A 12,647-nucleotide genomic window follows, 5' to 3' on the forward strand; every position below is an offset into this window, starting at 1 on the left:
TTTCTTCAAGAAAAGCTTTCACTCTTAAACTGACAGCTGCAATTTACAGCTTAAGCTGTGAAATTTTTTTTACGTCTCTTCAGGGATGTTAGAGGTCAAAGGTCAGCTGCAGAGTCACTGAGGACACTTCAAAAGATGGGATGCTTGAGGTTTTAACCTAAATACTGCACTATCTCTTTTGTTTGTGGGGTTGGAACTTCACTCCCGCATTAAAAAGCTGTAACTGCACTTCTAAACAGAGACAGACAAAATAAATGAATACATAATTAGAATCACGCTGACAATGAATGACTTTGCATTGTAGCTGTCTCCCTAAGTATTAACCTTTTTGAAACGCACAAGACTGTAGTTGCTGACTTTCTTAGCTGCAAACTTTGGATCTAATGGGCCTTATCAATCTATAAGTAATGATTTCAATGAAAATGTATGGCTGAATACCAATTTAATATCCTAACGATCCACCAAATAGAAAATGAACAAATTGGCCACTGTATTTGAGAGATCATTAGATTAAATGTGGTCTCAGAGCTGGGAACACAGTGATTTATAAATTCAGAGGAAGCGAGCCGGCAATTTCATTTCAGAATCCTCATAAAATCTACATCTCCTTGGAGGGACAGAAGCAGTGATTGTTAGTTTAGTTAAAAACTTGATGTGGTTTTGCTGAGCAAGCTGGCCGAAGTTGATGAAAGTCCAGTTCCACCACGGGGGACCCTTATTTTATTTTTTTTTAATATAATGATTCATTATGAGCACAAGAACCTTAATTTACCCAGCTGAGTTTAATCTCCAGGGCAGCTGTCATTTTTATTTACAGCACGCAGCTGAGGGAGTAGCTGCAGGGGGGAGGGAGGCTTGAATGCAAACAAACATCTGGAAGTTACCCAGTGCACCTTGAGGTGCCTGCCAAACTCCTTTCCTTCCCTCCTTCGCTCCAAAAAAAACCAAAGACCGAGACCGAGATATGACTTGGAGAGGAGGCAAGGGAAGGAAGAGGGGAAAGCAGAGAAAGGGAGAGCAGCAGAGGCTTGGACCGCTTCTACAGTTCAGCATTAAAGGATGAAAATGGATAAAGCAGAGGAATCCTTAATGTGCCAGCTTTATTTCTTCTCATAAACATTTTTAAGCAAGTGTGAGTAAATCTCTCAACAGAGACATGTGTGTGTGTGAGACAGCAATCTAGTAGCAGCTTCTTTCTTATGACCAGGGATGAGAAGATTAACCGACTAGTCGATTAATCTCTCTGTGACGCACTGACTATCGAAACTCAGCTAATCAAACACCAAATTTAACCAAAAGTTAAATTTAGGACAAAGCACACATTTTTTCATGGCTTCTAAATATCAATGAACAAATTGTAGATCTAAAATTCCCCCAAAAAATCTTAACTCGAGGTCCGCCTGCTGGCTTTTTACAAACTTTAAACCACATCTCACGGTCTTTCTTGTAAATGAACTCACTGTGAGAGATGAAGCTGTTAGCTCAAAAAAAGGTAACCTTGCAGTGGACCTTGTGTTACAAATTTTTTGTCAACTGTGAACTTTCACGCTCACATACCTAATGTTCTTATAACTTACCGGGCAAAAAATCACCTGGATGCCAGAGGGGTTGCATGTTTTAGTGCTGTCAATCGAGCCAAATGGCACCTTCCACTCTGCAGACTAGTGGTTTTACCAGCACATAACATTAGATGAAAAAACTGTATTTCCCTCTGTATCTGTTGATGTGTGTGAGAGAGACTGTGTGGCTGTCTAATACTCAGCCAGCAACAACCGCAGCCTATAATAATCATAATAATAATAATACATTTTATTTGGAGGCGCCTTTCATGTCACCCAAGGTCGCCTTACAGAGCGTAGAGGATAAAAGACATCGTTAAAACAAAACATCAACATAAAAACAACTGTAACTTATAACTTTATATTTGGTGTGTGTGCATAGTTGGGTTTCTATTTTATAGAAATAAATAAGCACTACAAAAGACAAATAAGGATTATTTTAATTAAATTTACTGAAGCAGTTACAGTAGGCATAAGTCTTATTAATTTGTTAAACAGCTCAGAAGTTGCTCTGAAACATTTTGAGACGTTCTCTGTATAACGCCTATGTGCTGTCCTACCTGCTATCGCCAAAAACACCTCGTTCACAACTGGATGTGTCACAGCGTCATCTCCAACACAAAGTCACCCTCAGAGGAGTCACACTTGAAATGTGTATGAGTAATGTTATTTTTCATTTTGTTTCTGAACGTAAAAAGATTTTTAGAAGGAGAACTTTAAGAAACAAAGTCGAGATGGAGACAGGGGAAACTAATTGGAAGAAAGTGTTACATCCAGTCATATTCTTAAGTGTACACACCACTGATATACTTTTAAGTTTTTGTATTGCATATGTCTTGGAGTAGCTTGACATTTTGCTGAATACAGTAAGCTTATTTGCTTTTTTGCCAAGAGTTAGAGAAGAAGCTCGATACCACTTTGATGCCTGTGCATTCATGCTACAATTCATATACTCCTTGGATGGTCCCATTTCCCTGAGTTAGCCTGAAGTTGTTCTTTCAACTCCTGTGTTTGTGAGTTTTTAAGTTGTACAGTGGAAACAACAGGGATGCTACAAAGAAGATGTGTTGAATTTTATTGCTCAGAGCATTTTACATCCCAGGGAAGATTCATGTTGCTATATTACAAAGTGTTTTTTTCCCAGACTTGTTGCTGCCCCAGCCTGTATTCCCAAAATCCACTAAGATATTGCTTTACCTTTCCTGACGGGGTTAATGCTAATAAATAACTTTTCTAACTAATCTAGGTCACACTACATGGACAACAACTAATAATTACAGACTAATACCTTATTACTGATTACATGTGAGCAAAATTTAATATGCCATACGTGAATGAATAAAAAAGTTCTGAACATCAACCAAACATTTGTAATGTGTCATTAACTCAGCAGGTTGTGTACCATAATTTTGACTTTTTGCGTCATTCCAATTTGTGGGCGTTCATGGGAACTCATTTTTCTGATTATTCCAACACCACATGAATGCAGGTTAAGTATTCTATTGAGCTAGAGCCAAGTGATTATCTTAGCATAGCTTAGCTTAGCTTAGCTTAGTTTAGCTTAGCTTAGCTTAGCTTAGCTTCGCATACAGACTGAAGGCAGAGCACAACAGTTAGCTTGACTAACTCCAAAAGTCAAAAATATGCCCACTAGCACCTCTAAAGTTCAGTAATGGACACATGTCTCATTTGTATAATCCATAGAAACATAAAAGATGAAATTTTGTGGCTTTAGATGGAGTTAGATGCTGAAGCATTTGCTTTTTTTTTTTCTCCTTTGCAACAAGCAGTTAATAGTCTCCCAGTCGCCTCCCAGTTCTAGCTCCATACTTAATGCAAACATGAGAGTGGTATCGATATTCTCAGTAGAGTATTGGCAAAAAAGCAAAATGTCACACTATCCCTCAAAAGTGGGACCAAGTCTTGTTTCAAGTCACAAGTAAGTCTCAACATTCAAGATCCACGTCAAGTCTCAAGTCAAGACAGGCAATTCTTGGGTCAAGTCCCAAGACCTAAACTTTGAGTCTTAAAAAAATCAAAATGTGCTCTTCAATAAAAGTAATGTCAATATTAAATCAACAAAATCATTTTTTAAAATTGTGTTTATTTGTTCAAACAAGTTTGTGAAAAAGTTACTTAGCTGATAAGCTAATGTTAGCAAAGCATTAGCTCTCTGTGTTAATATAAGCCTCAACTTGCTATACTTTGATACTTTGTGCAACCTCACGTCAGTCAAAGCTAGAAATTGTTCTGTCTTCATCTGTAAAAATAAGTACGGAATATCACCAAACTTACACAGCTATTGTGTTTGTGTGTGTGTGTGTGCACAAGTGTGATTTTGTGCATGTGTGCGCACACACTCCCTTACCTGATAATTAGCCATCTCAATCAGTTGCTCCATGTCTTTGTCTGGGTGCCTCTGCTTCAGGTCCTTCAGCGTCCTCGCCATGTCCCTTCTGGCCTCGTCCTCTTCATCCTTAGCTCCTCCCTCTTCCATCAACCCTCCGTCCATCCCACTGTGACAGTTTAATGCCATCTGTCCATCCAGCTCCAGCATGTCCATCTTGGTGAAACCCCCCGGACCCAGTGCTCCTCCGGCCATACCCATCCCTCCATCGTTCCCTCCCTCAGTTTCAATGATGATGCCTCGGTTCTTGTCAGCACGGTAACGCTTTCGGACGTACTTGTAAAAGAGGAGGCGACGGTCGGCCACCCAGGCCTGGACCACACAGAGGGGGAAGAAGAGGAAGGTCAACACCGCCTCCCATACCTAGAGGAGAGAGGAGACAGAGTTAACAGCTTCCTTTTTCTTTCCTTCCCAACTTCCTCCTTTTCTCCCAAACTTTCCTCAGGTAACAGCTTCCATTTCTGCCTATCTCACCTCCACCTCTCCAGGGGAAGAGACACTCAGAATCAGATAAAGCCAGATGTAGGCGAAGATACTCCAGGCCGCCGTGACGAAGAACACCCGAAGGTGTTTGATTTTGCGCGTCTCTCCGTCAGGAACCACGTACACACACAGAGCAATGATGACGAACATGTTGAAGGCAGCACTGCCCACGATGGTGCTGGGACCCAGAGAGCCTGCCTCGAAACCGTGACCGCACACCTATGGTGGGGTGAAAATCAGATTACCGTGTTCCCATTACATTCTGTATCAGTTAATCTAATGTGTAACCACCTAGCTCATATTGTGCTCACCTCAATAACAGACAGCAGTATCTCGGGGGCACTAGAACCCAGAGCCATTAGAGTCAGATTAGAAACGGTCTCATTCCAGATCCTGACCGTGGCGGTGGTGGTCTCACCGTTCGGCCTCTTTATAGTGATTTCCTTCTCTTGGGATGTTATGACCTGGAGAGGAGAGGAGACACCAAAAGGCCAGAAAATGAAAGGAAATAAATAGCAAGAAGAGGAAAGGAAAGGAAAGGAAAGGAAAGGAAAGAACAGGCAAGGAAAGGCAAGGAAAGGAAAGGAAAGATGAGACAAGACAAGAAAAGAAAAAAGAAAAGAAAAGAAGAGAAAAGAAGAGAAGAGAAGAGGATGCAACAAAGGGAAATGAGAGGAAAGTGATAAGGAAAGAAAAGCAATTTAAATATTTTATGAGATGATGCCACAGAGCTGTCAAACATGAGTCATATTAAATTAGATCCATTGTATTTCCCCGAAATGATGATGGCTGGTGATAGCTGTCATGACTTCTATATATAATTGAATTAATCTACTATGAAGTCCTGCAACATCATGAGGAGAAACTCATAACAGAAGGTCTCAACAGTACAATAAGTGTGCAGTCATCCATTTCTTGCCTACCTCTATAGAAGACATGAATCGGTCCGCTATGATGCTCATACCCAGGAACATATAGATGAGTGCTACGAAGTAAACAATGGCCCGTGCCACTTTGTCCCCTACAGAGGGGTTCTGAGGGTTCCACACGGGTAATACCACTCCTGAAATGTAAAAAAAGAAAATAATCAAATTGAGTTTTGCAGCAAAGAATCACAAGAAATAACAATTTGTGTGATAACCTCACTGATCTCTCCCTCTCTAATCTCGTACAGTCTGCCACTGGCATATTCTAAAAAGCTCAGTGACAGCACAACTTGATTAAGGATTATAATAAGTGGGAGATTTTCCATATGGTCCCATTCGTCTTCATAAAATTTATAAAAAATGGATCAATGCGCTCTAGTTCCAGGGCAGTAAATTGGCACAATCGGCTGATAACTCACTTTTTTGTTTTTTTTTTCTTACCCAGGAGGCGATGAAACACTGTCACCTTCGTATGGTGTGGTGTTCCTGCCGCGGGTGTGTTATGAATATTCTGCTGACGTTGTTCAACTTTAACTATGCATTAGCACCTGGCAACTGGCATATAAATCTCTCTCTGTTATTTGCAGAGCCTCTGGACAGGTCGCACAGCATGAGCTGGCAAAATGTACTGCAATAAATGCCAGGAGGTTATTTATAGGCTATTTTAGAAATTAAGGACTCTTAAGACTAATATACTGGTACCACATGAGAGATATGCAATAAACCACATTTAGTTAAGCTGTGATGTAACTCCAATCTATGTTACTATATGATATTATAAAGAAAACTTATATATTTAAAATATCATTATGACTGACCATAGGATACACATTAAGGTGTTTATTTTAGTTCAAATTTCTGGTCTGGAAATGTATGCAAAAAGAACATATTTTATTAGATAATGTCTCATTTGTATATTTAAACATAAAAATTCAAGAAAACTTGTAATAAAAAAAATATTATTTTAATGCACACAATCAACTGGGAAAGTGAACAGTCATGTCTATTTGTTACAAAGTTTACCCTTTTCACCTGTAGTGTCTTATTTTTTTGTCTAAAAATGTATAGAATTTTATAATAATGTATAGAATTTTATAATACATATCTTTAAAGCTTAGTTTTTTCTCAAACCCAGAATCTCCACTTCAGCAGTACTTATATACACCAAATTTCCCATTGTTTTCTACCTACATTCTGAAGTTTTTACAAAGGGGTTCATTCATGTACCATTAAAAGCCTTATTTATACAACTTATTCCTAAAAACATGACAAAAATGGACTTTTGCAGTGTTTTCTGATTTTTGAAGTGATAAAAAGAGATATCCAAAACTCATGTCAACAACAGGAAACAAGAATTTTGAACCAGGCTTTTCAAATGTTCAGATTTCTCTTCTAGAAAAATCTGTGCAAATTTACCTAAATAACACCTCATTTTAATTTTTCAACATAAAGTTTCAGGACACTTCTACTACAAAAAAAAAAAAAAGTTTTAATGTAAGTATTCAACAGAGGAAGTTTTAAGTAATGGTCACACGAGTGGATGCAGGTGAGTGACGAGGTGATGTTTGTACTGAATGTGGGCAGTGGATGGAAAAGGAGAGCTAGCTTGCCAATAAATACTGCAAAATATGATGTTATTGGTACCTTTTCCATTTTCTTACATTCCATGCCTGTCTCCTGACTCACTGTCAGTCAGGCAGCATTTATAATGTGGGGCAGTTTGTATTTTTCATGGCTACAATCATACATTATTGGGTTGTTAGACACATATATATACTTCTTTGCTACTGGTTGAGGCTGTGACTTTGTAAAGTTTACCAAAGTTGAACTCCACAATGCAAAGACGTACTGGCTATTCCCCCCTTCTGCTCACATTAAATGAAAGTGGAAGGGGGGTAAATACTCACCAATGTTAATTTCACTCATGTGTGACCTTGCCCTTGTGGTGATATCTGGTTAAATGTTTTACCGTATTCACCTGTTGTGTCTCCCCTTTAGCTGACAGGCAAATATAGTGCTTGCACCAAAAAGCTAAATGGCTCTGTGCAAAATCATTGTTGAGACTTGGCTTTTACATCTGCAGGGTACTGAAGCTGAGTAAAATTATTAATGCAGTCAAGTCATATAGTTTAATGCATCTGCTGCCTCCATTGTAACAGGGGCATACAATCAATAATGAATTATATGCTTAATTGTTGTTTCTTACAAAAGAGGAAATTGATTTCATTGAGTAAGCCACTTCAGAGATGAAACGCTGTAACCACCACTGGTAAACTTCACTGATCTAAAGCATCATTATGTTGAGCTGTGACAAAGGCTGGTGACATCAATAGCTTACATGGCTGGTACGTGGAAAAGTAGAGGCTTAACCCTTTTCCCTACTTAACCCTTTCAGTAAGCCGCACCTCCTGTAAGAGTTAAGAGAAGAAATCTATCCCATGTTAATCCCTTTCTGTGTGCATTAAGCCACAGACCAACCCACCTTCTTGACAGGGGTCTCCACTGGCTGAGCAGTTTTTCTCATGTGAGCCTGCGTGCACCGATCCAGGACACGACAGCAGGAGAAAGGCGGAGAGGACGAAGAAGAGGAGGGTTGAGGAGAGGCGGGATGGGTGGAGAGAAGTAAGAGGGGATGGAGGCAGAGACATGGCTGCTGGAGCCATTTCTGCTGATGCGGCCGGGCCTTCACTGGACTCTGCTGAGTTCTAATGGGTCAGTGCAGCGTGGAGTGACGTCCAAATCCTTGAGGTAGACAAAGAAAAGGTAGAGACAGAAGGAGAGCTGTTATTGAACCATTTAGAGAACTACTTCTGTTAGTTAATTGTATTCACTATAAAAAAACATCTTAAATCAACTCAATGGCTTTTAATTAAAGCATGTAGGAAGTAGTAAAACTTGAGGTTAATAGCGCAGGCTGAGAAAAAGCATCCCCGGTGAGACAAAACTTAAACAACATTCCTCATTTTTAATAGAACTCAATAGAAAGTGGTTGTTAACTGCTTCATGGTGGATTAAAACAGATAGAACAAAATAAAGAAGCGATAAAAGCAATAATGAAAGGTCATTACATAAAAGAAAGGCCACGAGTAAAGTCTGTAAAAATGCTCTAAATGATGATACACCTGTAGCCAGCATCTGTAATAAAGGTAAAATAATAAAGTCTATAATAAAGCTGAAGTAGATATAGCTGCCCTGGGTTCTTCCAAAAAAAATAAATAAAAAAAATCAATCACCTCTTGTTTTTAATCTGGATGCTAGAACAGTCAATAGGAGGCTCTTTTTAAGCTGCACTGCAGAGCAGACAGTAGATGCACATTTGTAATGTGGACTTTAGAACTTAACATTGTTTTTTAATCTAGACTTTGTGATAGAAATCTTCCAAAGCACCGCAGGCTATAAATGGGCTCATACAAGGACGGCTTTGTGCCCGGCCTTTCATCCCTTAAATGTGAAGGTAGAACTCTTAGAATCACTTGTGATGAAGGATAAACACCGGGCTGATGTAATCTAGGCAAACATTTGGTTTTATTATTCAGGGACGAGCACATTGAAGCTAACCAGAATCAGGGCCCCCTCCGCTACACTCATCACTATGAATTTTAGTGGTGATAAGTTTTCACATAAAAGCATTTCCACTGCGCACTAAACTTCTCCGCTCAGCATGTCCAATATATTCATGATTACAACAAAATGTGGTGAATTTGTTGATTTATGTTTTGACAGATAAACTATACAGTGGATACAGTGTGAATCTGGATGCAGATCTTCCTGGCAGGTTGCTAAAGGTGCATTGTTCACATTTTTAAACAAGCAATGGGTCAAATGATTATGTGTAGTGTGAAAGAGGTTGTTTGTACTGACAAATTCACAGATAAATATCCCTGGATAATTATTCCTCTTTGCTGCATAGACTTAACTTGGCCCAACACTTGGCTGTTTTGATTCAGTCCCACCACTCTTGTAAGCATTCCAGCTGCATCAGTCCGCTGTTTTTAGTGGAAAAGCTCTAATAGACCAGCACATTCTCATTCCCAACTTGTCAAATACTGCCGCTTTGTGATGCTGCCAGACGGCACCAGTTTGTAACATGGCTGGCAACAATGTAATACAACGTTTCCCATGTGAATGTTGAGCCAAACAATGATGTTTTTTTCTAAACCTAACCATGTCCGAAAAAGACTGCATGCATCTAACAAGTGAAAGGCATTTTGAATAGACATAGTGCTTGTAAGAAGTGTGAATTGACACGCCATCGCAGAACATCAACAACAGATGCAGAGGGCCACTAAGCGTGTCATGTTCAGTTGTAAAAGTCAAGAGTGTTTAAGTGTTTAATAAACAACAAATCCTAATTGCCAGAATAAATGTAGGCATTGCCCGTTTCTGCAAGTGAGACATGTTACATTTGTATGTTCCATATGTAGCAGATATGTTGACATTTTCAATATCATGTTGCGAGAACCCTAAGGTTCATCTGTGATAAGGTTTAGGCACAAAAAAACACTTAGTAATGGTTGGCAAAACATCATGCTTTGATGTAAAATGGTTTTGTCACAAACACAGCTGGACATGTTTTAACTTCTGTTGGTCTCAAACTGTGGTCTGATGCTGTCTGCTGCATTTTGCCTACAGTAGATGACATGCCATCCACCATCTCCTCCTCACAGAGATGTAATCTGAACTACGCCGTACACTTGAAATGTACAATATCCATGTTTTGCAGAAAGGTACAATGGCAACATTTTACTCTGGCGACTGGGCTGGTACATCACCTGCCTCATACAAAACAGCAGTCAAAGTTAACAACTAGCTGGTGAACACTGGAGCATTCAGCAGCTAAAGAGCAACATACTTCTCTTAGGAGTTGGTGGAGACCAAAAACAGAGCTAAAAGGAGAGCAAATGCTGGACATTCACCAGGTGGCCAACAACAAGATTTAAAATGAATGCTAACGTTGCTAGGTGTCTCCTGGATGTGTAAATAGGCAACTGCTTGATTACACCTTTCCCAACTTGATAAGGCGTCATTAATGTGTCTGCAGCCCAAAGAAGTGCTCAAAAAATCAATTCAATTTGGGTGCTAATGTCTTTCAATCTCAAAGCCACAGAGAAAGTGCTGACTGAGAGGTTAAACTCAGGGCAAAAGACTCCCGCAGTCTCTCTGCTACTGCTCATAAATCTTTTGGTGTGAGTGCACAGTGAAGGCCGAATGTTCAAACTTTGATGACTGTTTCAACTCAAGGCATTCTCTCATGTGTACAGCATGAACATGCTATTTAGCACAAACTGCAACATTAAAAGTAGGTGGACAAACTGAATTTCCCTAGAGGAAATAATGGCCTTGAAGAAGTCTTTCATGTGTAAATTTGTACACACAAGCCCTTACAGACCAGTGCATGTGTGCAGCCGGCTGGAGATGCTGTACTTTGCTGCAGATTTCATGCTGCCCCACAGTGTTTGGCAGTGAACATTAGCTGAGCTGAGAACAAGCAGTCGACAGCAGAGATACGACGGCAATATGTTTCCATGAAGAGGAAGCAGAGTGGCTTTTCAGTTTTGCCACAGTTAATATGTTGAGAGTGAAAACAGACCAAAAAAAAGGGATGAGACCCATTTGAACTGGCAGTGTAAGGTCAAATTACTGCAAACATGTACTCAGGGAGGAACAGAAACATGTACACACACAGAGCAAAGAGACAAATACACAAACACAAACTGTGTTAGTCTTGTAGTGCCGAATTTGCTGACCTTGTACTCATATACTCACACACACATACTCAGGGTTCGTCAGCCTTGGGCGAAAAATCGCTGACCCTGTCTTCGCACAAACACATACGCGCGCTCACACACACCAACACACACACAACCACCGTTAGTCATCTGTCGTGACATTAGCAGGGAGTTGCTGACCCTGTCTTCATCTATCTTCCAGGGTCTCGCTGCTCTGACAACAACCTGTCACTTCAATACTTGACTCGCTTTTCTTCGCCGCAGTCTATCCTGCTACTGCTCCCCTCCACTCCCTTACTCTCTCTCTTCTTTTTTTTTTCTTCGGTTTTTTATTTCCAGTCAGAAATTAGACTTCACTCCTGGATGACAGATTGCTGTAAGGTTTTCACTGCGAGTGTTAGAAGTGGATTTTTTTCCTTCTTTTTTATAATGAGAGGAAATTGAACTTTCACATCTCAGCTGCAAGTTTAAAAAATCTTCCCCATCTCTCAGTATGAAAATGAATTTTTACAACTTCACAGACCTTAACCCTCTGCAGGGGTCTGGGGCAAATATAATCTACAAGTGCACTAGTTTTGATTAGTCATTAACTTGATTAAAGGAACACTTCACCCTCCAAATGACCATTTGTATTTCAATTACTCACCCCGCATTACGCTGAATTTGTTTTTCTCGCATGCCTCTGGTGATTGAAGAATCCAAAAACTGAGAAAGTTCTTTCTGAAGTCATAGGGGGTCTGCATTTAACAACAGCACAACTATATCAAACATCTGCTTACAAACTTTCACACAACTTGTGCAGTATAATCCAAGTCTCATTTATCTAGTTGCATGCTCAGTATTTCCCGAACAGTCAGCCCATTATGCTATGCTCTCTTCAAAGCCAGACCCCATTAACAAAAACAATAATTTTGCCTTGCTAAACACGGGAGCTGCTGGACTTCTGCTGCCTCGATTGGTTAGTTTGTTTGCGTTATTGTGTGACTTTGGTGATTTTGATCTTACCCTTTCAAACACAATTATTTCAGTTCATGAAGAATTTTTTCAACTTTCGGATTCTTCATTCGCTGGAGGCACACAAGGTAAGATGGGATACGTAATTAAAATGCAAATGGTCATGTGGAGGGTGTAGTGTTCCTTTAAGAAGTCACTGGTTGAGAAATATGTACAGTTTAGTAAGACTTTAAATTTTTATTTGAATCCCCTACCTATCTGTAGGATGTGGTCACCTCTGACCATATGGGGCAGATGTTCTTCAAGTAATGAATGGATTCAGCAAAATGAACTCAACTCAGGGTCCATATACTTGCTTGTTCTTGAGCTTTCAACTGTACACACCGTCCTCATCAGCTGTTTGAGTTTGCTCATTTGCTCTCAGATCCATGAAAAGTTTGAACATCTTCAGTTTCATGACAAATTGGCAAACTTAATCTGGTGATTAAGGCTGAGTGGTAAGGTTGAGAGCTCTGGAAAAAGCCAGTAAGTGGACTTTGAGTTGAGGTACTCAAGGTTAAGAATTCATTGTCATGTTCATAGTAATATA

At 39.8% G+C, this 12,647-nt stretch overlaps 1 protein-coding gene across 4 annotated transcripts in view; it reads right to left on the bottom strand.

The window, feature by feature from the left end:
• The window catches only part of slc8a4b (solute carrier family 8 member 4b), a 124,238-nt gene that overhangs the window by 59,258 nt on the left and 52,333 nt on the right, over nucleotides 1–12,647 (bottom strand). For all 4 annotated transcript variants that reach the window (XM_033609316.2, XM_078163771.1, XM_033609317.2 and 1 more), the window contains exons 2-6: nucleotides 7,858–8,117; nucleotides 5,373–5,512; nucleotides 4,761–4,913; nucleotides 4,441–4,668; nucleotides 3,928–4,329 (exon numbers count right to left, since the gene is read on the bottom strand). In XM_033609316.2, coding sequence (XP_033465207.2) covers nucleotides 3,928–4,329; nucleotides 4,441–4,668; nucleotides 4,761–4,913; nucleotides 5,373–5,512; nucleotides 7,858–8,038 — 1,104 coding nt within the window. In that variant the 5' untranslated portion in view covers nucleotides 8,039–8,117. The remainder of the gene's footprint in view (nucleotides 1–3,927; nucleotides 4,330–4,440; nucleotides 4,669–4,760; nucleotides 4,914–5,372; nucleotides 5,513–7,857; nucleotides 8,118–12,647) is intronic.

Source organism: Epinephelus lanceolatus, chromosome 22, assembly GCF_041903045.1.
Source record: "Epinephelus lanceolatus isolate andai-2023 chromosome 22, ASM4190304v1, whole genome shotgun sequence".
NCBI classification, from domain to species: Eukaryota; Metazoa; Chordata; class Actinopteri; order Perciformes; family Serranidae; genus Epinephelus; species Epinephelus lanceolatus.